The sequence below is a fragment of the Mobula hypostoma genome, chromosome 4, assembly GCF_963921235.1.
Source record: "Mobula hypostoma chromosome 4, sMobHyp1.1, whole genome shotgun sequence".
Lineage (NCBI taxonomy): Eukaryota > Metazoa > Chordata > Chondrichthyes > Myliobatiformes > Myliobatidae > Mobula > Mobula hypostoma.
Window position 1 is genome coordinate 135,926,365 of NC_086100.1, and position 26,971 is coordinate 135,953,335.

At 38.1% G+C, this 26,971-nt stretch overlaps 1 protein-coding gene across 2 annotated transcripts in view; it reads left to right on the forward strand.

The window, feature by feature from the left end:
• hspa4l (heat shock protein 4 like) overlaps nucleotides 1–26,971 on the forward strand; it is a 76,046-nt gene that overhangs the window by 45,367 nt on the left and 3,708 nt on the right. For both annotated transcript variants that reach the window (XM_063046557.1, XM_063046558.1), the window contains 7 exons: nucleotides 20–153; nucleotides 4,643–4,854; nucleotides 6,802–6,906; nucleotides 6,985–7,119; nucleotides 7,766–7,891; nucleotides 22,894–23,001; nucleotides 26,703–26,822. In XM_063046557.1, the coding sequence (XP_062902627.1) occupies nucleotides 20–153; nucleotides 4,643–4,854; nucleotides 6,802–6,906; nucleotides 6,985–7,119; nucleotides 7,766–7,891; nucleotides 22,894–23,001; nucleotides 26,703–26,822 (940 nt within the window). The remainder of the gene's footprint in view (nucleotides 1–19; nucleotides 154–4,642; nucleotides 4,855–6,801; nucleotides 6,907–6,984; nucleotides 7,120–7,765; nucleotides 7,892–22,893; nucleotides 23,002–26,702; nucleotides 26,823–26,971) is intronic.

Sequence of the window (26,971 nt, forward strand, 5' to 3'; positions counted from 1 at the left end):
GTACCTGAATTCTTTACAGAGAATGTGAAGTTTTCAGCAGAAATCATTCAGCACCATTTTCTAAAGTCATCACATTCTACAAGAAGGAGCCTTTTGACTTGGATGCATATTACAGTAATCCACGGGAACTCTACTATCCAGATTCTAGAATAGGTAAGGCTTTTAGTTAAACTAATCTCAAGTGTCTTTGGTTTATTACATAGAAACAGAAGTACACCATTTAGATTTTTAAGTGATGATTAAATGGCGCCTGACATTCATTGATGATAAATATGTTGCTCACCGTGCCAAACTTCCCATCTTGTGTCCATTCCATTCTTGTAACATAGGTTTTTCATCATTTACCCATACACATGACTTTTGCAAACACCAAGATAATAAGGTACGGTGGTGCAAAAGATAAATTACTAGACATGTAATTTGGAGCCTTGACAACAATTGAGACATGAATTCAAATACTGCAATGGCAGATAATGACGTGCATTCAGTTAAGTAATAATAGTGACCATAAAAATACCAAGTTGTAATTAAAAATAATGATTTTCAGGAGAGAAATTTGCCACCCTTACCTGAGTGCACTGAATGGCTGACCAGTTCGCTTATTTAAAGTAGCAGAAGAACACCTGGATGATCCCTGAAGCATTGACCTAAATTCAAAATTCAGACATGCTAAAATTGCCCACACAAGTCATACTTTGTGTCCTTTTCACAAAAGGGACTAGTTTGTAAATCAGCGAAAGCTGGCTTGTACTTGTCTTCAGAAAATAAATCTCTATATTTTTGCTAAATTACCTCATGGCTGGATGTCCTGTCTCTCAGCCATGACAGGTGCACCAGAGGTGACACTATCATGTTGTACACATTGGCATCCTCAACGTTGACTACAGACTGCTTTTTTTTTAAAAATCATGGATTTAGGTTGAATATGAGGGAGGAGATCTTATTGCCACATATCCTCATAAAGATCATTACTCTTCTAGAAGCACTGAAAGTAACAAAGGCACTATATGTACTCTGGTTTGAGAGACTTCAGTGTTTATCATCAAGAGCAGCCTAACAGCACCACGAAATAAGTAGGCTGAGTCCTAAAGCACAAAGCTGTCAGAATATGTATTGTGACACAACTTGACCTCACCTTTGTCATGCTATCTGTTATAAATACATCTTTCCAAGATGGCATTGTTAGGAATGACTACAGTCCATCTGGAGTTGGTCCTTTGTTTACCTCAAGGATCTCTTCCATGGTGCACTATTATTGTTACAATGAATGGGATAGACGTGGAACAGATCTCGCATCAAAACTGTTGCATCCATGCGGAAATTTGGATTTACAGTAGGACCATAATTAATAACTTTATGGCCTAGCATGTTTTTCACTCAGTCAAGCCAGAAGACCTGCACTCAATAACTCATTATCCATTTAGATGGTAACCAGACAAAGCTGCAACCTAGCAAAAACAAGGTTCAATAGACCACTAAGTAAACCCTCTAAGTCCTCTGGTGAGAGTTCCTATGTTGACATGGAACAGAGAAAATCCAGCATACTCAGTGTCCAATGTAGATACATTTGAGAATCAGAAGTCCGAGCCATGAATTTGAACCCCAAGAGGTAGTTCAAGGTGCTCACTCTCAGCCTGCACCAAGGTACTCTGAACCTGTGCTATGTCCAATACCACAACATTGATTTACGGTATGATGACACTTGGTTTTCAGATGATAAAGGTCTAAATGTCAAGCTGGGGGCCATAAAACTAAGACAACTCTGCTGCACCAAAGAGTGCTATATGAGATTATTCTTGCCCTCGGCCACAGGCTGTATATGAATCAACCTATAGCCGGGGAAGTGATGACCCCTTCCTGTTAGCCTGTTTATGGTTACTTATTTTTTATTTCTACTTCTAATATTTATATCTGTCCACTTGTAATGCTACTGTGACACTGTAATTTCAATAAAGTATCTGTCTGTCTATAAGAACAAGGGAAACAACAAGCATAGTGACGCAACAACATGGCATTGCATCTCTGCCTAAAAGACAGTTTCAAATCTTTGACGGCAGTCCATTGCAGTATCATTTATGAGGGCTTCTAAGAATAGCATTGAAGGCAAGACTGAAGATTATGGCGACTATCTCTATTTTCTCAAGCAGTATAAAGGAGGTTACCCTTGTCAAAAGTTGGCAGTGGGCCGATCTAGAGTATGGATATCTAAAGGCCCAAGCTTTACTGCAGGAACATTCTGGTGATGAGCACAAAATTGCTGCAACTTGTATGGAAAAGGCTCACTCTTGGCCACCTATCAAATCAGAAGACATGAAAGCTCTTTAAGATTAGTCTTTCTCTTAGGAGTCGTTGCAGTGCTATGGAGCAGGCCATGCGTGAGTTCAACACATCTGCTAATATGGAGATTGTCGTAAATGAATTGCCCGGTGAGCTTTGGAAATGGAGATCAGTGTATAAACTGTAAGAAAAGTACAACCGTAAGGTTACTTTCACTGGCATTGTTGATTTTATTGAAAGGCAAGTGAAGATTGCTACACACCCAGTGTTTTCAAAAAAAAAACACAATCCTGCATGCCAGCATGGTGTGAACAAACAGTGTAACTATACACAACCTTCTCTGGACCCATCATGCATAAAGAATGCATGTTCTTCCTGACAGATTGAGCTTTCTCATGAGGTTCAGTGTATAAAACTCTGCTGTACTTGATCAAGAAAAGCATAAGTAACCACTGTCTTGTTTTTTTTAGACTTTACCTGAACTGGACTTACAGGATGTTTACAATCATGATCACCAGCCCCCATAAGACTGTTAGTTACCAGGCTGGTACTCGCTGCTGTATTTGCTTCACTCATGTCTTCTTTTGAATCTGCACCCTTTTCTTCAGCCCCAGGCTCAGTTGTAGTTTCACTTTCTACAGAGGCCACAGCAGTGGCAAAGCTACTTCCATTAGCTTGAGAACAAATTTGTTACAGACCTGATGAAGCATCTCTACCCGGAGTGGTGACTGTTTACTCTTTTCCATAGATGTTGCCTGGCCTGCTGAGTTCCTCCAGCATTTTGTGTGTGTTGATTGGATTTCCAGCATCTGTAGGTTTTCTGTTCTTTGTGATGTTTACTTTGAATTTATTTTGCTTGGGGTGCAAGAGCAAAGTGGATAACTGGTTGCAAATAAATCAGATGCAAAACACATCAAGACCAAGGTAAATGTGTTCCCCTTGCCTCAATGAAAATTCTAGGGCATTAAATTTGATACCAATGACATGGTAGTCTACTTGATTTGTGTCAGTTTTTTCCCCCACAAAGCTCAAAATGGATTTCCCTCCTATCTGTTGTGTGCATCTTTGAAATTTTTCTGCAAATGCATAATCTTGAATCGCATGATTCGAACCCACCACTTGTATCACCAGCAAATGCTGCAGGCTTGCATGAACACCACCACCTGAATTCCCCTCCATTTATACGCATTTCTGGTTTGGAAATGTATTGTTTCTTCGCTATTTCAAATCCCAGATCTCTACCCAGGAGCTCAATTGCATCCTTTTCTGAGAAGAAAATTTATCTTTAAGGCTGTTTTGAAGTGGATAACAAGTGCTGACCTTGTGATCACCACTACTTTTTAAATATATACACTTGTACGTCACACAAATTTATGAAAAGAAAATTACTTTTCAAATTTTCAAGACAAACTTTCAGGTGAAATTGGAAGGGTAGTTAAGAGAAAACAGTAGGTTGATGAGCAAAGAACACTGTTCTAAAATAATCAGGGTCCCTGTGGTTCCTATTAGAATCCATGGAGAATTGGTTAAATTAAAAAATGGTATCTTTTTAAACCATTAAATCTTTGTGCATAGAAGGATTTTAGTATGATGGTTCAAGAAATGTAGGATGTAACCATATAGACAGTGCAAACAATTCACTTGGTAAGTAGCACAATTAATTGTGAAGGGTTTCAGTATGAATGTAATAATTGTTGATAAGAAATGATAGTATGTTGTAAAATAAAAATAAGTTTCAATCCCAGAAAAAAAGAAATGATAGTAATAGCACTATTCAGCCCATGATGCCTGTTCCAATATTCATTTGGATTTGATCCAAGTCATCATTGCTACTGTTATGTCATTGTCTGGTCTATATGTTATTGTCTGGTCTATATCCCATTGCCATTGATGACAAAAAAGTTGTTAATCTGTATTGAATAAACACGATTTGAATTCCACAGTCCTTTTAGTTGAATTCCAAAGATTCACTGTACTGAGTGAAGAGAATTCTTTCTTGTCCTGAATAGTTGAACACACAGTGAATCTGTACCAGATCACTGAAGGTAAACATGCAAGTACGACAAGTAATTAGGAAGGTAAATTGTATGTGTGCCTTTATTTCCTGATGACTTCAGTACAAGAGTTAAGATGTCTTAATGCAGTATACAAGGTCCTGTTCAAACCTCTTAATGAGATGTAAGGTTAGTAGAAGAAAGAGGCACTCAGGTAAAAGATCAGTGTTGGAGTAGGTGTAAAGCATCAGATATATCAGAAGTATTGATATATCAGCATCAGAAGTATTGATGCAGCTAAATCTGGTTTGGTTTTTATTTTTTAAGAATGCTGGTAGTAATTAATCCTTAAATGTTACTTTTTTAATTAGGTCGGTTTACAATTCAGAATGTGACTCCTCAAAATGATGGGGAAAATTCAAAAGTGAAAGTTAAAGTTCGAGTCAATATCCATGGTATTTTCAATGTATCCAGTGCATCACTGATTGAAAAACAAAAGCCAGACGGTGGTCAGGTTGAAGATATTCCCATGGAAACAGACCAGCTATCACGGGACACAGCAAATGCAAAAATTGATGACCAGGTATGATGTACAGAATTGTTGACATGTGTCCAGTCCAATTCTGTGTCTTCTGGAGTTCTAAATTTTTTAACCTTGAAGTTCACTTTGCCATCTTTTTGCTTTGTTTCTGGAAGTAGAAACGTATAAAATTTGCAGGGATTTTGGTTTTGGTTTTTGTTTTTCTTAACTTTCCAAGTGTTTGTCTCCCTAGGATATAATCCCCAGTAGGAGAATTTTAACTTTAATCCTGTTTTGCTGATCTGTCACCCTGATGTGCATGAGAAAGGTCTATTATGATCACTGGATAAAACTCAAGAATTGTTGATGTAGCTTATCTTTCTGTTGATGCTAACTTAGTACAGTCAAGGCAATATACTCGTTCTCAACTGAGACATTGATACTATTGTTTGATTCTATGTACAATTTGAATTAATATTGAACCTTATTTTACTAAAATCTGGTAAAACAATGTAAAATCAGCTATTCATAACAAAATTAACTATTGCAATAGGGTACCCCATACTTCATGTTTATGAGCTAGTTATTTTTGTATTTGAGGTGGAATTGTCAAATTTTAAAAAAATTATTCTGGCCTAAACAGTTTTAGATTTTAAAGTTGCTTTCTATGATTTGAAATGACAAAACAATGTGAAAGAATTGTTTCTGCATTAAAGCTATTCATAACTGCATAATGTTATAACAGTAGAAGAATTTGGTGTTGAATTATGTGGGCAATAATTTGCAGTGCAGTGGCATTGAGTGGGTTAGTTAGCATCCAATCCTTGATATTAACATTAAAAAATGAACATTTGAAGAGATGTACTTAAGTCTATGGTTCTACTGGTGTGGGGGGGGGGTTGTAGTTACTTTAACCTGATAAATATCTTAAAATAATTTAGCCAATAAGCCAGCTTGTGCATAATGCAATTTTGTCTCATGTAATCTAAGTTAGGATTCCAGATGATTAACAGTGAATACTTTGTTCAACACACAAAAGTTGCTGGTGAACACAACAGGCCAGGCAGCATCTCTAGGAAGAGGTACAATTGATGTTTTGGGCCGAGACCCTTCGTCAGGACTAACTGAAGGAAGAGCTAGTAAGAGATTTGAAGGTGGGGGGGGATGGAGCCAAGAGCTGGGCAGTTGATTGGCAAAAGGGATATGAGAGGATCATGGGACGGGAGGCCTAGGGAGAAAGAAAAGGGGGAGGGGGTGAAAACCAGAGGATGGGCAAGGGGTATAGTGAGGGAGACAGAGGGAGAAAAAGGGGGAGAGAGAGAGAATGTGTGTATATAAATAAATAACGGATGGGGTACGAGGGGGAGGTGGGGCATTAGCGGAAGTTTGAGAAGTCACCTTGCCCATCCTCAGGTTCCCCCCCTCCCCCTTTTCTTCCTAGGCCTCCTGTCCCATGATCCTCTCATCCCTTTTGCCAATCAACTGTCCAGCTCTTGGCTCCATCCCTCCCCCTCCTGTCTTCTCTTACCATTTTGGATCTCCTCCCTCCCACTTTCAAATCTCTTACTAGCTCTTCTTTCAGTTTGTCCTGACGAAGGGTCTCGACCCAAAACGTCAACTGTACCTCTTCCTAGAGATGCTGCCCGGCCTGCTGCGTTCACCAGCAACTTTGATGTGTGTTGCTTGAAATTCCAACATCTGCAGATTTCCTCGTGTTTGCGTTTTTGAATACTTTGCTCACTTATTTTTGTAAAATGATGTTTTATTTAAAAGTTATTTTAAATATATGAATAGTGGGGTATTGCAATCCATGTGTTAGGTTGAAAATATTAAATTAATCAGATTTATCGTCATTGACGTATGACATAGGATTTTTGTGATAGCAGTAATAGTGTCTCATTTGCAAAATGATTCCTTCCTGAAATGTGACAAATGCTTTAAAGTATTGGTCACAGAGTAATCAAAATGCTTGTTCTTGACTGTAATCTTGTATTTTGTTTGCATTTTAAGGCCACTATGCAAGTTGATCAGGAAGAAGTGCATTCTCAGCAAAAAGATCAAACTGAAGAGCATAATGATGTTTCCCAAATGCCAAGCACAGATTCTGAAGAAAAAGTTGGTAAAACTATACATATTTAGCAAAAAAAATAGCTGTTTCTGTGATATGTCTTTCATAACTTTAATTCTCTGCAGAATGATCCAGCTGTAGAAAATAAAGATAACAGCTCAAAACCCAAAATAAAAGTAAAGAGTGTGGATTTGGTGATCAAAAGTGAACTGCCCCAACAGCTTGTTCAGGACCTTCTCAACAATTATATTGAAAATGAGGTATGTTCCCTGTTGAGTGCTGTTATGAATTTAAAGAAAAATAATTATATAGAACAGCGCATTTGAGGGTTTTATTTATTTAATACCCAGGTGTTGAATGCATCCTGAAATTTAAGAACTAGCTGTGTGAGATTGACTTAATTCTATTCATCAGCTTTGCCTATAAGTTTAGTGTTCACTGCTGCCTTTGAAATATTGTTGCATTGAAGCTTAGTTACTTGAGGATCGTTAAGTCAGCAACATGTGCATGGACTAGAGTCACATATGGGACAGTCTAGACCAGACTGGCAACTTCGCAGCTTTGCAGTTGTCTTTTAGTGAAGCTTTTCATAATAGCATTTAGTAATAGTTGCTGTCTAGTTTGGTTTATCCACCATGCTTATCTCGTCCAGTGGGTAGGTAACATTGTCTGCTGCTTAAAGCTAAAGTCTTGAAATGGCCAGTCTAAGCTCTCATGTCAATGGTTTTCAAAATGATAGGTGCTTCCAGAATGTTCTCAATGTCTGTTTGAAAAGTTTTTTTTAACATTTTCATTAATTTTTGGGAATCCTTGACCCACATTTTTTTAATGAACTAATTTGTATCTCTTCAGGACGACTTAAACTAGTTTAAAATGCACAAATGCTAATATTGTTAACTTTCTTAGGGAAAGATGATCATGCAGGATAAACTTGAAAAGGAAAGAATGGATGCAAAAAATGCAGTTGAAGAATATGTGTATGATATCAGAGACAAATTGTGTGGAATTTATGAGAAATTCATCAATGAGGCGGTAAGTTGCCATTCTATAAACTAGTCAGTAAAATGTATAACATTAGTATCCTGATATTACAATTCAACATGCTTACAATAATTGGATGTTCATATTGATTTACTCGCTGTAATCTTAGCCTGGCAAATGAGCTTGGGGAATTATTTCACCATGCTGTAAGCACATATTCTGGTGAACGGGAAAAATGTAATACTGAGAAAGGCCAGTGAGGTGATAAATCTATTTCAAAGTAAATGAATTGACGTGTGAAATATATTGACTAAGTATGTTTCTCTAATTGCTGAAAGTATACTTGAGCTTTTTCCAAATATACATAACTTCCTATACCTAAATCAAATGTGGTTAATATTCATGGGGAGTATGATTAAAATGTCAAATTTCCTTAACACTGCCACCAAAAGTTATAGGGTGGATTTTTGATTCAGAAGCAGGTCACTTTCTCAAAACCTAGCACCAAAGTAATTTGACTTTGTGGAGTTCCCAGTTCTGAACACTTAAAGGTTAAGACTTCCGATCTGATGCTTTCTACTTGGTTAAATTGTGAATCATGGAAATGGCTTGAAGGTATCTGCAATTGTCACTGATGTTGCATTGTGGATTTGTAAAAATTCTTCCTTGCTGTACTCTTGTCTACACTCATGACTGTGGCTAGCTAGGTATGGCTCAAGTAGCATCTGTAAATTTGCAGATGATATTACTGTTGTTGGCAGAATCTCAGATGGTGACTGGAAGACATACAGGTGTGAGACTGGCTGGTTGAGTGGTATTGTAACAACAGTCTTGTACTCAATATCATCAAGACCAAGGAATTGATATGGACTTGAGGAAGATGAGATCAGGAGAATAAACCCTGTGGCTATTCCCCTGAGCAACAAGTATACCCCTTTGGAAACTCCTGGGGGGTTGACACATCAGTGGCACTATGGCCAGATCTGAGGTTCAGCAGGGAAGGGTAGAGTCAGGCAGAGCAATAGTGATAAGAGACTCAACAGTTAGGGGGACAGACAGCAGATTTTGTGGCCACAAAAGAGAAGCCAAGGTGGGTTTTTGCCTCCCAGCTGCTCATGTCCAGGGTGTATCCATATCAGGCTGCAGAAGATTCCCGGGGGGGGGGGGGAAGAGGGTGTGAACAGCCAGAGGTTGTAGTGCACATTGGCACCAATGAGATGGGTAGAAAGGGGGAAGAGATTCTGAGCAGTGAGTATAGGGAGTTGAAGAGGCTGAAAACCAGAACTTACAAGGTAGTAATTTCTGAATTACTTCCTGTTACATGTGCTATTTAGGGCAGGAATAGGATGATAGTACGGATAAATAAGTAGTTGAGGGGCTGGTGCAGTGTGGCAGGGTATCAGATTTCTGGATCATTGGGATCTCTTCTAGGGAAACCTGTGATTTGTACAAATCACGATGGGTTATACCTGAACCCGAGGGGGGCCAATATCCTTGCATGGAAGTCTGCTGGAGTTGATATGGGGAGAGGAACCAGAGTGATGGTGCTGAGGATGGGGCAGTTGTTCTACAAGTCAATGCAATGTGTAGTGAAACTGAGGAAGGACAGGCAGATGATAGGGCAAAATTGCAGTCAGCGGGATGACGAAGTATTACATGGGGGCAAAATCAAAACAGTTGGTAAATGCAGGACTGAAGCTGTTATAGTTGAATCCATGCACAATACAGAATAAGGTAGATGATCCTGTGGTGCATTTAGAGATTTGCAGATCTGGCTCTGTGGCACCACAGTCATGACTGAATAAAAGATCGAAGTTGGAAGTTTAATATCCAAGGATACACATTATATCGAAAGGGCAGGCAGGTAGGCAGAGGGGTACAGTTGCTCTGTTGTTAAAAATTGAAATTAGATCCTCATGAGGTAACATAGGATCAGAAGATTTAGAATCCTTTGTGGGTAGAGTTAAGAAATTACAAGGGTAAAAAGACCCTGATGGGAGTTCAGTAGCCCCCAAACAGCAGCCAGGACGTGGGATATAAATTTCAATGGGACATAATAAAGGCACTTAATAAGAGTAATGTTACGATAGTCATGAGAGATTTCTATATGCAGGTGGATTGGGAAAATAAGGTTAGTGCAAGATGGAATTTGTAGAATGCCTACAAGATGGCTTTTTAGAGCAACTTGTTGAGTTCACCAGGAGAAAGACAATTCTGGATTTAGTGTTGTATAATGAACGAAATTAGATTGTGGAACTTAAAGTAAAGGAACTCTTAGGAAATGATCATAATAAGATAGAATTCGCCCTGTATATCAAGAGTGAGAATGGAACTGGACAAAGTTGATTGGAAGGGGACATTATCAGGGATGAGGGCAGAATAGCAATGGCTGGAGTTTCTGGGGGCAATTTGGAAGTCTTGGGATAGATAAATCCCAATAATGAAGTAGTATTCTAGAGGGAGGATGAGACAACAGTGGCTGACAAGTGAAGTCTAAGGTAGCATCAAAGCAAAACAAAGGGCATATGATATAGCAAAAATCTGTGGGAAGTTAGAAAATGGCCAATAGAAGGCAACTGAAGAAACTTGAGAGAAAAGTTAGGATACCAAAAGACTTTTCAGATATATAAAGAGTAAAAGAGGTGAGTGTGGACATTAGACTGCTGGAGAGACAATAATGGGGGTCATAAATGGCAGATGAACTTCAGCATTTTGCATTAGTCTTCACTATGGAAGATATTGCCAGGGTGCCAGAAATTCGAGAGTGTTGGGGCAGAAGTGAGTGTGGTTGTTGAGGAGAAGGTGCTTGAGAAGCTAAAAGGTCTGAAGGTAGATAAGTCACCTGGACCAGATGAACTACATCGTAGAGTTCTTAAAGAGGTGGCTGAGGTGATTGTGGAGGCATTAGTCACAATCTTTCAAAAATTACTAGATTCTGGCATGGTTCCGGAGGATTGGAAAATGCATGTCATTCCACTGTTCAAGAAGGGACCTTCTGTAGGATTTTCCATTCAAAGGCATAGGAGTTCCATACCCGGCTGTGATGCAGCCTATCAATATACTCTCCACTACACATCTATAGAAGTTTGTCAAATGTTAGATGCCATGCTGAATCTCCGTAGGCTCCTAAGGAAATAGAGACACTGATGTGCTTTCTGCACAAATGCATTTACATGCTGGGTCCAGCACAGGTCCTCTAAAATAGTTAAGACCCCATAGTATTAAAGGAAAAGTACTAGCATGGATAGACAATTGGCTGATTGGCAAAAGGCAAAGAGTCAGAATAAAGGTTGGGGGGGGCAGGGGCCTATTCTGGTTGGCTGCTGGTGACTAGTGGTGTTCCGCAGGGGGTCGGTATTGGGACTGTTTCATTTCACAGTATATGTCAACAATAAGGATGATGGAAATGATGGCTTTGTGGCCAAGTTTACAGATAATACAAGGATAGGTGGTGGGACAGATGGTGTTGAGAAAGCAGAAGGTGCAAGGGGACATGGGAGTCCTTGTGCAGGATTTCCTAATGGTTAACTTGCAGGTTGAGTTGGTGGCAAGAAAGGCAAATGCAATGTTAACATTCGTTTTGAAAGGACTAGGATATAAAAGCAACAATGTGATGCTGAGGCTTTGAAAGATATTGGTCAGATTGCACTTGTAATCCGTTTTGGACTCCTTTTCTAAGAAAAGCTGTTCTGGCATCGCAGAGAGTCCAGAGGTTCATGAGAATGATTCTGGGAATGAAAGAGTTAACATAGGAGCATTTAATGGTTCTGGACCTGTATTTGTTGGCGATTAAAAGAATGAGGGGGAGATCTCATTGAAACCTATCGAATATTGAAAGGCCTAGATAGAGTGGATGTGGAGAGAATGTTTCCTAAAGTGGGTGAGTCTAGGACCAGAGGGCACAGCCTCTGAATAGAGGGATATCCATTTAGGGCAGAGATGAGGAATTTCATTGGCCAGAAGGTAGTGAATCTGTGGAGTCCACATTATTGAGTGTATTTAAAGTGGAGGTTGATGGGTTCTTGGTAGTCAGGGTGTCAAAATTTAAAGGGAGAAGGCAAGAGAATGGGGTTGAGAGGGATAATAAATTAGCGGTGATGAAATGGTGGAGCAGACTCGATGGGCTGGGTGGACTAATTCTCTTCCTGTCTTCTGGTCTTATTGAGGGGTCAGCATGAGGAGCTTCAAATTCCTGGGTGTCAAATTTTAGAGAATCATTCCTGGGACTTCCGGTAGCGCTCATGGAGTGAAGTCGCGTTCTTGACTCGCTCCATTACCTCTGAGTTTTTTCTCTCTATGGTCAGCTATACTTTAATTAACTATTAAGGCATCAATTTTTACAATACTTTGAATTAAACTGAATTCTCTGACAATTGGATGATACTGAGATCGGCTATGTCTAAGAACGGGAAAGACGGCAAGGATGGTAAACCTCCGGTTAAACCGAAAGCTACGGATCTCCCTCCGACTGAATCACCGGTGACTTTGAAAGCGATATCGGAGTTAATTCAGAGGGAAATTTCAACCTCTGTTAGGGAGATGATTCGTACAGAAATTGTGGGCTTTGTTAAAGACCTGATTCATACGGAAATCTCAACTAAGTTCCAGAAAATTGCCGATTTAATTGATAAGATGCAAACATGTATTGCGGAACATCAGTCGGCTATATCTGATCTTCAAAAATCCGCGCAACAAAGTGAGCTTAAGATGGGGAAAATCGAAGAAACAATTAATGTAATGAAGAAGAAACTTGACTTTTTGACTTTTAAAAACTCTGACTTGGAATCTGGAATGCGACGGCAGAATTTACGAATGATTGGCGTCAGGGAAGCCGTGGAAGCTAACAACCCTATGAAATATTTCTCCTAACTTTTAAAAGATGCATTCCCTACTGTATTTCCTGACCAACCACCGCTACTGGATCGTGTTCACAGAATCCCATCATACTCGTCTAGGTCAGATAGACCTAGGCATGTTATCTTACGTTTTCATTACTTTCAAGACAAGGAGAGACTGTTTCGATTCGCTCGATCTAAAGGTTTCATTGATTTTTCGGATCTTAAGTTCCGATTCGTGGAAGATTTCAGTAAACCAATCTGGGACCAACGGGTCCGTTACAGATCCGTGATGTCGGAATTCTATAAGATGGATTTAAGACCAGCGCTGCTGTACCCTGCACGTCTAAGGATTCGCATGTTAGATGGAGCCCTTCGTTTTTTTGATTCTCCATCGGATGCCCAGAGTTATCTGGATCAACTTTCATCTTCAACATCTTAATTGCCTTTTTTTAATTTTCTCCGTTGATCGGAGGCTGTGAATTGGTTGGTTTTAACTTTTCTGTGCCCTATTTGGGCAGAAGAGTTTACTTTCGATTTCTTAATATGGCTGCTAAATTTTCTTTTTAACTGCGTCATTTCTTTCTTTTCCCAGGGGATTCTGGGTGGTTACTTCCCTTTTGTCATCTTACGTATTTCCTGTGCTGCCTTAAATTTTGTAGTTTTTTTTTAAATTTTATTCTGTTTTGCTTTTTATAATCATTTTATGTTAATAATCCTATTTTTTTTGTTGCTGTGTCTATTCATGAGTTTGAGGTTTATTGTGGTTTTTTTTTAATATATACTTTCCGGCTTTTGTTCTGTTCTGTGTGTATTTTAATTGAGCTAACTTTTTTTTACTTATTTTTTTACTGTTTTACAATTAGCTGATCCTTTTCATATTTATACCTTTTTTTTAGGGAGCGTATACCGGAAGTCATGGGGGTAGTTTTAGCGCTTGCTTCTTTCTGGCGGGTCTGCTTTAGATTTCGCCTTGGGGTCTTGGGGGGGGGGGGGGTGGGTAGGGGCTTCACGTTTTAGTTTGTTTCTCTTTGGGCTATATACATTATTGAAGTATTGGTTGCGTCCTTTTCCCCGGTATCTTTTGTATGTTCTGTTTCCTCTCCGGGTTTGTGGGTCGCGCCTATTGTCAATCCTCCTTGTTATGGGTTGACTTTAGGATTTATGGAGTCTATTATTAATTTTGTCTCCTGGAATACTAATGGTCTTAATCATCCTATTAAAAGGAAAAAAGTTTTTAAAGTGTTCCGGAGACTTAAAGCACAAATTTTATTTTTACAAGAGACCCATGTACGGAGGGGGGACAGACTACGTTTTTTCAAATTCTGGAAGGGACAACAATTTCATTCGAACTCCAATGCTAAGATTCGAGGCGTCTCTATTTTTATAGACTCCTCAGTTACTTTTATACAACAGGATATTATCTCTGATCCGAATGGTAGATTTTTATTGGTTAGTGGTTTACTATTTAATAAAAAAGTAGTTTTGGTTAATGTTTATGCTCCTAATATGGATTGTCCGGAATTTTATAAATCATTGTTTGATCAGTTTCCGAATTTGAACGAGTTTTCATTGATTTGGGGCGGAGATCTTAATACCTGTTTATCTCCAGCTTTGGACCGTTCGGCTCCTTTACGGACTTTACCTAATAAATCTGCAAATTTGATTAATTTTTTCCTTTCTGATTCTGGGTCGACGGACATTTGGCGTTTTCTGCATCCTCAGGAAAAAGATTTTTCCTTCTTTTCACATGTTCATCATTCCTATTCAAGAATTGATTATTTTTTCATTGATTCTCGTCTCATTCCTTCAGTGATTAAATGTGATTATGATTCTATAACCATTTCGGATCATGCTCCACTTAAGCTTTCTATTAAAATTATGGCCAATATACCAAACAATAGACAATGGCGTTTTAATTCGCTGTTGCTTCAGGACTCGGACTTTGTTAATTTTATGAATGAACAGATTGAGCTTTTTTTTACAATTAACCATACAGAAGATATTTCGGTTAACACTCTTTGGGACACTTTTAAAGCCTATATTCGGGGTCAGATTATTTCGTATTCCGTTGCTTTGAGGAAGAAACAGAAGCAGGAGGAGATGGCAATTGTGGACAAGATTAAAGAAATTGATAAGAAATATGTTATGGCTCCTTCTGAGGAGCTATACAAACAAAGAACTGAACTTCAAATGGAACACAGTTTACTACTCTCGTCCTCGATTGTAAACCAATTAAAGAAAACAAGAAGTGATTTTTATGTTTACAGTGATAAAATTGGCAAGCTGCTGGCTAATCAATTGAAATCTAATTATGTTAAATCTCAAATCAATCAGATTTATAACCAAAATGATCGATTGATATTGGATCATGTGGGGATTAATCAAACCTTTTGTGATTTTTATTCTTCTTTATATCAATCAGAGTCTCCTCGAGATTCTAAATATATGAATGATTTTTTAGATAAGTTAGACTTCCCTCAGATTTCACAGGATATGTCTTCTTTATTAGATACTTCCATTACAATGGATGAGATTAAGAATGTTATTTTTTCTATGAATCTGGGGAAAGCTCCTGGCCCTGATGGGTTTACCGTTGAATTTTATAAATGTTTTGCTTCTTTATTGATTCCTTGGCTCTATAAGGTTTTTGAGGCTTCTTTGAAACTTGGTAAACTTCCGGAATCTTTTAATAGAGCATCAATTTCTTTAATACTAAAGAAGGATAAAGACCCTGCTCAATGTGCATCTTATAGACCAATATCTTTATTAAATGTTGATTCTAAAGTTTTTTCTAAGTTATTAGCAAATAGACTAGAAAAAGTACTTCCTTCTATTATTTCGGAAGACCAAATGGGTTTTATTAAAGGTCGTTACTCTTTTTATAATATTCGTACATTGTTAAATATCGTTTATACTCCCTCACAAAATGTTCCTGAGTGTGTTATTTCTTTAGATGCCGAGAAAGCTTTTGATAGAGTAGAATGGCCTTATTTATTTAAGGTGCTTGAAATGTTTAATTTTAGCTTGAAATTTATATCCTGGATTAAACTGTTATATCACTCCCCTGTAGCCTCGGTTCGTACTAACTCCTTAAACTCACCTTTTTTTCCTCTCTTTCGTGGTACTCGACAAGGCTGTCCTCTTAGTCCCCTATTATTTGATATTGCATTAGAACCTCTTGCAATTGCTATTCGAGAATCTTCAAATATTACTGGGATAACTCGGGGATTAAAGTCCCATAAATTATCACTCTATGCTGATGATTTACTTTTATATATTTCTAATCCTGAGAGATCCATTCCTGCTGTTTTAGAGTTATTAGCACAATTTGGTCTTTTCTCAGGTTATAAATTAAATCTTAGTAAGAGTGAACTTTTTCCGATTAATAAACATCTTCCCTTATATTATAAATTTCCATTTAAATTGATTAATAATTACTTTTCATATCTTGGGATTAAAATTACTTGTAAACATAAAGATTTATTTAAGACTAACTTTTTACCATTAATAGACCATATTACTCAACTTTCATCTAAATGGTTTCCCTTATATTTAACTTTGATTGGTCGTATTAATGCAGTTAAGATGTTTTTTTTGCCAAAATTTTTATATGTGTTTCAGGCATTACCAATTTTCGTTCCTAAATCTTTTTTTGATAAAGTTGACTCTAAAATTTCTTCATTTATTTGGCAGAATAAGAATCCGAGACTGGGTAAAATACATTTACAGAAAGCTAAGAGAGATGGAGGTTTAGCATTACCTAACTTTAGATTTTATTATTGGGCTATTAATATTCGACATATGAAATTTTGGTTACTTGACCGGGACATACTATCTATTCCTAAATGGGTAGCATTGGAATTACAATCTGTTCAGGGTTATACACTTGGTTCTATTTTAGGTTCCTCTCTTCCTTTTGATTCGAAACGCCTTAAGCAGGTCTCTAACCCGATAGTTAAATATGCTTTGCGCATTTGGTTTCAATTCAGAAAATTTTTTGATCTTAATCAATTCGGGTTAGCGATTCCTATTTTAGGTAACATATTTTTTCCTCCCTCTTTTACGGATCGCGCTTTTCAAACTTGGAAGACTAAGGGTATTTTACGGTTTTTGGATTTATTTTTAGATGGTTTCCTTATGTCTTTTGAACAATTATCTAATAAATATAACTTATCAAGAATACATTTTTTTAGATATTTACAAGTTAGAAATTTCCTAAGTACTATACTTTCTTCCTTTCCAATGCTTCCTCCTATATATATTTTAGATTCGATAATTAACCTTAATCCATGTCAGAAAGGTGCATCGGCTATGATTTATAATATTATTATGAAACTTAGGAAAGCTCCATTTGATAAGATTAGGGTAGATTGGGAACAGGAATTGGGGCTTACCATTTCTGTGGATGATTGGGGGCAGATTTTACAATTAGTTAATACTTCCTCTATTTGTGCTAAACATTCCCTAATTCAATTTAAAGTGGTTCATAGAGCACATATGTCCAAAGATAAGTTAGCGCGTTTTTACTCGCATATTAATCCTTTCTGTGATAGATGTTCGGGGCAGATAGCCTCTTTAACTCATATGTTTTGGTCTTGCCCTACTTTGGAAACTTTTTGGAGAGATATTTTCAATATTATTTCTAAGGTATTAAATATAGATATCTCTCCTCACCCTATTACTGCTATCTTTGGACTACCTAAAATTTCTAGTAATCTTTCCCCTTCAGCCCGTAGAATGATTGCATTTCTTACTTTAATGGCGAAAAGATGTATTTTACAACATTGGAAAGAGCTTAATGCTCCAACTACCTTTTTTTGGTTTTCTCAGACGATTTTATGTTTGAATCTGGAGAAAATTAGAAGTAACCTTTATGATTCTTCATTTAAATTTGAACAGATTTGGGGACCTTTTATTCGATATTTTCATTTAATGTAATATTTACCCTTCTTGTTTTTTCTTCACTGTTTTAATGGAGGTCGGGATTGAGGACGTGATTTTAAGTTTAACTCTGTTTGGTTTCAAGTTAGCCCATTGCTTTGCTTTGCTTTTAGTTAGTTGCACGGTGGGTTTTTTTTGGGGTTTTTTTTTTCTTTTTTTTCCATTGATATATATAAAATCTAGTATACTATTATGTTATCTTGGTTTCTTATGCTTAAATTACATTGTAGTATTTTCTTTTTGGTATTGTTATCTTTTGGAATTTTATTATACTTTAACATTGTATTAATGTTTATATGGCTTACCTTTTTTGTATACTTACTCAATAAAAAGATTTAAAAAGAAAAAAGAGAATCATTCCCGGGCACACCAGCAGCTATACTTCATTAAGAGTGAGGAGATTTATTTTGTCACCAAAGATGAGCTAATTTCTATAGATCTAAATAGCATCACTGCTTGGTAGGGAAGCTCCAATGTACAGGATCAAAAGAGGCCGTAGAGAGTTGTAGACTCAGCCAGACTTGCACTGTACTGCTGCCACAGAACAGTTTTCATGACACTTGGAGACTAGTAGGAAGCTGGACCTCAGCAATAATAATCTCTGGATTGCTGCCTGCACCATGTGCCAGTGAGACTAAGAATGGGATGATATGGCTGATAAATGGGGCTGAAAAATTGGTTGGGGACACAGTTTCAGATTTCAGGATTACTAGGATCTCTTCTGGGGAAGGTAAGACCTGAACTTGAGGGACCAATATTCTTGTGGGCAGGTTAGCTAGAGCTGTTGAGAAGGATTGAACAAGGTTGGCAGCGGGATGTGGGATCCAGAACGATAGGTCAGAGGAGGGAACAGTTGGTGTAAAAGTAGAAGCAATGTATGCAGAGACTGTAAGGGATAATGGTCAGTGGATAGGGTAAAATTGCAGTCAGTTGGATGGGTTGAAATGTCTATTTTAATGCAAGAAGTATCAGGAACGAGGGAGATGAATGTAGAGCATGAATCGGTATGTGGAAATATGACATTGTGACCAGTACAGAGACTTGACTGTTACAAAGACAAAAATAGCTGCTAGATGTTCTGGGATTTCAGATGTTTCAAAAGGGACAAGGAGAAGCTTCAGGAGATGGAAAGAAAAATGGAGCATATTAATGATAGAGTGGAAAAAAACAGAAAATGATTTGCTTGTGTGGAACACGGAAAGAAATCGACTCTTGGAGAAAGTGGACATGTTGGAAAATTTTAGTAGACGTAATAATAAAATTGTTGGTCTTAAGGTATGGAGGGAGGAAATCCAATAAAATTTTTTCAAAGATGGATCCCGGAAGTTTTGCAAATGAAAGAGGAGGGCCGATTAATTGAAATTGAGCGGGCACATAGAGCTCTAAGACCAAAACCACAAGATGACCAATATCCACGAGCAATTTTAATAAAATTCTTAAGATTTCAAGACAAGGAAAGGATTCTACAGGCAGCTACCCAAGCTGCCAAGAATAGAAAAGGGCCATTGATGATTCAAGGGAACAAAATTTCTTTTCTATCCTGACATAAGTTATGAACTTTTGAAGAGAAGGAAGAAATTTAATCCAGTGGAAAAAATCCTGTGGGATCACGGTTATCATTTTATATTGCGTTACCCTGCAATTTGAAGATTTTTTTGACTGGTGGAGAAAAAAGATTTTTTGATGATTACCGGAAAGCGGAGCAGTTTGTGCAAGACTCTCTGAATATTCACCAGGTACAAGAACAAAACCAGGGGAGCGAGATGGATTGAAGAAGAAGACTGGGTCAAAGAATGGACTTGTTGGATTTTTGAAGGCGGATGAATATATAAATATATTACTAATTATATGAGGGAGGGGAAGTAAGGTTAAAATTTGAGGATTACTGGTTGGGAATAGTAACATTAATTTTTTTATTTTTATATATATATAATTTTATATAATTATATAAAATATATATAATTTTTTTTGTTGCGGGGGAGCTGGAAGAGGCACTGATCAATTGCTACGCTAATCATGTGTGCAAGCGTGGCTCTAGCCACGACCTGCAAAATGGAGGGGGATAGTGTTGTGTATCCTTTCATTCACAACATTAGTGGGGGGGTATTTTGTTTTTCCTTTTTTTTATATCTCATCTATCTTTCTTTTTGCCTGGATGATTGGGGGGGGGGGAACGCATAGCAACATGGTGAAGTTCAAAGAGATTCCCCAAGGAACTATGAGAGTTGAGAAGTTAAGTAGTGTTTTAGATTGGAGTAACTTTGTTAAAAAAATGACTAATTTATTGAATTTTTTGAGTTTTAATGTTAATGGGCTTAATGGACTAGTGAAAAGAAAAAGAATCTTAACACATATTAAGAAAATGAAGATAGATTCAGCCTTTTTACAGGAAACACATTTAACAGAAACAGAATATCAGAAATTAAAGAGAGATTGGGTGGGTAGTGTTGTTGTAGCGGGGAGTAGCAATTTTTAAGTCAAAACAAGAATGGGAAACATCTGAATATTAATATTGATGAAACAAATTGGTCAAGACTGTGCCTTGACAGTATGACAAACACAATAAATGTTCGACTTAGATTAGTATAATATAACTTTTTACACCAATTATATATTACACCACAAAAAATAAATTACTTATAATTTAAGAGATAAATATGTAACATTTTTGAATATTTGGCGCCCTTATTTACAAAAGATAGGATGGCATATTTAAGTGCTCCGATAAAGATCTTGGTCCCTTGGGGAAAGTAACGAATAAGTATACCAATTTTATTTTGAATTCCATGGAGCATGTGGAAACCTTCCAATACCCAGGCGGCTCTTTTTTGTTTCTTTTTTTTCTTTTTAGGTAGGACTTTATATGGGGGGGGGGGATGGTAGATACTATCTTTTCATGTATTTTTGAAAACTCAATAAAAATTATATTTTTTAAAAAAGGGACAAGGAGGAAGGTAAACAAGGTGAGGGAATGGCACTACTAATCAGGGATAGTATCACAACTGCAGAAAGGGTGGATGTCAGTATTGGTGAAAGTCAGAAACAGGAAGGGACCGATCACTATCGGGATTTGCCTGTAGACCATCCGCTCTCCACCCCCAATAACAGTAGGCATTGAGGAGCAGATTTTAGAAAGGTGCAAAAATAACAGGGTTTCCATGGATGATTTCACCTTCCCTAATAATAGTTGGCTCCTCCTCAGTCCAAAAAGTTTAGATTGGAGGAATTTGTTACCTCTGTCCAGGAAGGATTCCTGAGACAATATGTAGACAAGCAGACTAGAAGTTGACTGATCTGGTGGTGGGTGAGCAGGTCTGAGACGGTGACCACAACTCCCTTACCTTTAGCATACCTTTAGACAGGGAAAGGAGCAGATGGTATGGAAAAATAATTGGAGAAAGGTGAATTATGCTATTAGATAGAAACTTTGGAGTGTAAATTGGGAACAGATATACTCAGGGAAATGCGCAACAGATGTGGAGGGTGTTAGGGAGCACTTGCATGGGGTTCTGGATAGATTGGTTCCACTAAGGAAGGAAAGGGATGGTAGAGTAAAGGAACCATGGTTGACAAGAGATGGGGAACATTTTGCATTTTGTTAAGAGGAAGAAAGATTCTGAAGGAAGCAAGAATCAGGCAGAGGTCTGGAGAGTTATAAGATAACCAGGAAGGAGCTTAGAAGGGACTTGGGAGAGATATTAAAAGACATGGGAAGGCCTTGCAAATAGGATTAAGGAAATCCCCAAGGTGTTCTGCATGTGCTTGTAGAACAGGGGGATGACTAGAGTGGGGTGGGACTGATCAGGGGTAGAAGAGGAAATGATCCTGGAGTCGGAGGAGCTTGGTGAGGACCTTAATGAATAGTTTCAATCTATATTCACCAGTGAGAAAGATTATAGCGATATTCATTGGAATTATAGAACACCTGAGTCTTGCGTTAGTGGTGGGCAGACTATTGAAGAGGATTTTTGGAGACAGGATTTATGAACATTTGGAGAAGTATAGGCTGATTAGGATTAGTCAGCATGGCTTTGTGCCTCACGAGTGTGATGGAATTTTAAGAAGTAACAAAACAAATTGAAGGTGGAGCAGCAGGTGTGGAGTCTGGAATTTTGTAAGGCATTTGACAAGGTTCCTCATGGTAAGCTCATACAAAAGATAAGGAGGCGTGGGATCCAGAGGAACTTGGCTGCATGGATTTGAGTTTGGATTGTCCACAGAAGAGTGCGATAGTAGTTGGAACATACTCTGCTTGGTGGCTGGTCACCTTGTTGTGTTCTGCAGGATGTGTTTGGGGCCTCTTGCTCTGTGATTTTTCATAAATAACTTGGATGAGGAAGTGGAAAGGTTGGTTTAGTAAGTTTACATGAAGGTCGGTGGTGTTGTGGAGAGTGAAGATGGTTGTCGTATGTTACAGTGGGACATTGTCAGAATGCAGAGCTGGGTTGAGATTTGGTAAATGGAGATCAATCTGGAGAAGTGTGAAGAGGAAGCTCAAAGGCATAGTATAGAGTTAATGGCAGGATTCTTGGCAGTGTGGAGGAACAGGAAGATCTTGGGGTCTATGTCCATTGATCCCTCAAAGTTGCTGCGCAAGTTGACAGGGTGGTTAAGAATGCATATGGTGTGTTGGCCTTCTTTAGTTGCAGGGTTGAGTTCAAGAGCCATGAGGTAATGTTGGTAATGTTGCAGCTCCTTGAAATTGGTTAGAGCACAATTGCAATACTGTGTCCAGTTCTAGTTGCCTCTTTTTATAGGAAAGGTGTGAAAGCTTTAGAGAGGGCTTTGTGGGAGGAAAGTGTTATATTGGTGTTGGAGTGTGGTAAAAGGTCAGCACAACATAGCTGAAAGGCCTGTACTGTGCTGTACTGTTTTCTGTTCTGTATGCCAGTGATAATAAACCTAATTCCCTAATTCTGATGTTGGCAAGTTCAGTCATTGTCACAGGACTATATCACCTATATCATGTTTTCTTTTCAAAAATATTGGAAACAGTCTAAACATCAAAGCAGATTGCATGACACTGATGCACCAAATGCTGGAAGAACAAGTCAGGAGAGGATGAGTCGACATTTCATGATGAAGGGTCTTGGCCTGAAATGTTAACTCTTTATTCCTCTCCATAGATGTTGTCTGACCTGCTGAATTCTTCCAATATTTTCTGTGTGTTACTCTGGATTTTCAGCATCTTTAGAATTTGTTTGATTTGCCATGGCAGTGAGCAACTTGCACATAGAAAAATAATGTGAAGTTCCATTTGTCTTCGCCTTTCAGGATAAACAAAAGTTCACACAATTGTTGGAGGATACAGAAAATTGGCTGTATGAAGATGGAGAAGACCAACCTAAACAAGTATACCTTGATAAACTGAATGATCTAAAGGTACAGCTACTGACCTTTTATACAGAGTAGTTCTGATGATATTTCTCAGGTTGCTTAAAGTGAATTTTGACTGAATAGATTATACTCAAGACATGTCTAATCTTTTGGGTTGTTTATTCTATAATTGGCAGAATTTGGTGTCCTTATTGGGACACTAGGCAAAATTGTATATTCATCCATTTGTTACAACATCAATTATTACTTGTGGGTTGTGTTGATACTTCTGAGGTGCTGCTTATAAATTTTAATCCTGGGGAATAGTTGTTCCCTCTTTCTTTGGATGTAATGGGGGTCCTAACAGATGAACACAGTGATGCATACTCTTAATAGAATTTCAGCATTAATGTTTCAGTTTTTAAAGAAAGGAATTCCTAGCAATGTGATGTAAAGTTTCAGTGAGATGCATTTTTGGTCATCTTTTGGTATGCCTTTGCGTAAATGGCACAGTCTTGATGAAGGATCACACTCTGAAACATTGCTCTTTTCCCTCCATAGATGCTGCCTGAGTTGCTCCAGCATTTTGTGTGTGTTGCTCAAGATTTCCAGCATTTGCAGAATCTTGTGTGTTTGTAGCACAATATTTAGTATGAATCTCCACAGTAGTTGAGTGCAAAATACATGAAATCTCAGACAGCCTACAGCATGTACTGTAGGCTGTCTGAGATTTTAATGTATTGTAGGTCAGAATGGCTGTCTGGAATTTTAATGTATTGTAGGTCAGAATGGCCAGAGTTGTCAGTATGAGGAAAATGAGCCAAGTAAGCATTGGAGTTAAGAACTAATAAAGACATTCATGAAGCTATAAATGTTGTGCAAAGCCAAAAGTGGAGGTGGATGATGTTACAGAAGAAGTATCTATCTTTGTAATGGTGTTAGTGTGTATTCGGACACGTGCTCCAGGATCAAAAATCTGTCTCAAATTGTTGAATGTTGAGAAGTGGAGATGTGGCCAAGATTCAGAGTTAAGGTATGGACCAAAGATAGCTTTAGTCATCCTAGGTTAATTGCAGAAAGGTTCTATATTTCCAGTTATGGCAGTTCTACTTGAATGAGTGGGGTGAAGATTGGTGAACCAAAGATGAAGTGTTGTCAGCAATATATAGGAACTGATATGGTATTTTTACTCATTGCTGAGGAGCAGCATGTAAATGTAAGCCAGAATGTTGCTGGTCAGAGATCCTTGCACTCTGCAAAAATGGAAAAACCTGTACAGATGATTTCCTTGATTACAAGGGGATCAGATTAGTGGAATCCTACCCAGGGATTGATAAAAGGTGATTTGTTAATTATGACAAAATTAAGGAGAGGTGGTCAAGACAAGATGGTATACCTTTGTATGTCATTTGTGGTTAGGTAGTACCGCTTCAGTAATGTCTGAGGTGAAAACCTAACTTAATTGTTATGAAAGGGGGGGCACAGGTACAGGTGTTTTGTGGAGACATGAGAGATTGGCAGTATTTGAAATGACTGAAGGTACTTCCTTTTTGGAGGTGGGATGTTGACTACTACTGAATTTGGAGGAAAAGGCTCATGAGAGAAAATCTTGAAAATAAGGCTAAAAGATGGGTGGCAGTTGGGATCAAGAAAGCATTAAATAGGTCTCTTGGGTAAGGATTATTCAGTGTGCAGGGGAAATGGAGGACCTAGAATAAGTTCAGCATAATGGAGTTTCAACAAATTTTGCCTGATGGGCTCTGGAAAGGGATGGAAATGATAGAGGCAGCTGATTGGTTGATCTATGCTTTAGTGACAGAGTTGTCAATACACTTGGAAGTTGAACAAGAAACGTTTAAGGTTATGTATTTCTGTAGAGAATAAAGGATATTTATGGCCACTGCAAACAGAATGTTTTTTTTTGGTCTAGCCAGATGGTGATTTTCTGAACCATTTTATTCAAGTCTGTATTCCTTAAATGGGGAGCAGCAATTTAAGGGGCACACAGAGGAAATGGCTAGGGTTAGAGTAGTAGTTTTAATGTGCACTTGGAACATCAAGATTTGAAGTGAATGTGTGGTTGTATAATTCTGTGATTGCACAAATATTGTGCTGAATAAAGGGCCAAAGGTTAGATATTTGAGTTTATAAAAAGTGCAACTATAATTGAGATTAATTTCCTGGAATGAATACAGGATTTGAAAACTATTAGGAAAGGTTGATCATGACTAAAATCAACTACTACCTAAGCAAGGGCCTGGACCTGCAACAATTTGCTGATCGTCACAATAGGTCTACAGCAGATGCAATCTCACTGGGTCTCCATTCTGCCTTGGAACACCTGGACAATAGTAATACCTATACCAGGCTGTTGTTTATTGATTACAGCTCAGCATTCAACGCACTCATACCCACATTTCAAATCAACAAGCTCCAAAACCTAGGCTTATATGCTTCCCTCTGCAACTGGAACCTTAACTTCTGCACCAGAACCACAGTCTGTGCAGATCAGAAATACCACCTCCTTACTGACAATCAATACTGGCGCACCTCAAGGAAGCCTGCTTAGCCCACTGCTCTACTCTTTACACCCATTCCTATGCAGCTAGGCACAGTTCAAATGCCATCTAAACTAGGCAATGACTCAATTATTGGCAGAATTTCAGATGATGTCGAGAAGTACAGCAGTGTGATAGATCAGCTGGGCGAGTGATATCACAACAACAACCTTGCAGTCAATGTCAGTAAGACCAAAGAATTGATTCTGGATTTCAGGGAAAAAGTTGAAGGAACACAAACCACTCCTCATTAAGGGACCCACAGTGGGAAAGTTGAGCACTTTCAAGTTTCTGGATGTCAACATCTCTGAAGATCTATTCTGGGCCCAATATATTGATGCAATTAAAAGAAGGCATGACAATGGCTATATCCCAGGAGTTTAGGAGACTTGATTTGTCACCAAAAACACTCACAGATTTTACAGTTGTACCTTGGAAAGCAATCTAACTGGTTGCATCACCATTTGATATGGCGGGGCCACTAAACAGGATCGGAAAAAGCTGCAGGAAGTTGTAAACTCAGCCAGCTCCACCATTAAGGAACGCTCCCCTCCCCCACATTGCCTACTTCTTATTGCTACCATCAAGGAGGTGGTACAGGAGCATGAAGACACCCAATCAACATTTGAGAGAAAGCTTCTTCCCCTCTACCTTCAGATTTCTGAACAGACAATGAATCAATGAACACAACCTCAGTAATTTTCCCCCTCTTTGCACTTCTTGAAATTGTACATACTTACTGTAATATATGGCTTTTATGTATTGCAATGTACTGCTGCAAAACAACAAATTTCACAAACATATGCCAGTGATATTAAACATTCTGATTCTGGAAAGGTGAGAACAGTGAATCATGAGAAAGCACAGTGAATTGAAGTGAAGACTGAAATTACTGAGGTTGAAAAGTTTTTTGATGCAGAGATGGGCATGGAGAAAAACGTTTCTTGGTGGGAGATCATGGAGACTTTGAGCAGGAAGGAATAAGATATGCATCCCACTGTGAGATCACTGCTTGTACATATCATTCTGCATGACACTGATAGAAGGGAAATATTGATAGTGATTATTTAATGTAGAAATTAGTGAAGAAACTGAAGTTATGGGTGGGATGTTGCGGGGGAAGAAGGATAAAATGCACACTCATTGACTGGATAGAATAGGTCAAAACTGATGTCCATATAAGAATAAAGACTTGTTGTTTTGTTATAGAATCTTGGTCAACCTGTTCAAGACAGATATAAGGAACATGAAGAGAGGCCAAAAGCATTTGATGCGTTGGGCAAAAAGATCCAGCTTTTCATGAAGATTGCAGAAGCTTATAAGAATAAGGTATTAGTCATAACAGAATATTATTTTGTCCTAAATGTGACACCTTGGAATTTGCAGTATTCTCCTCCACAACTCCCTTGCCCAAAACGTGTATATTAGAAATTCTCCATCAAGTTTATATTGGCAGAATTTTCAAAGTATAGAACAAT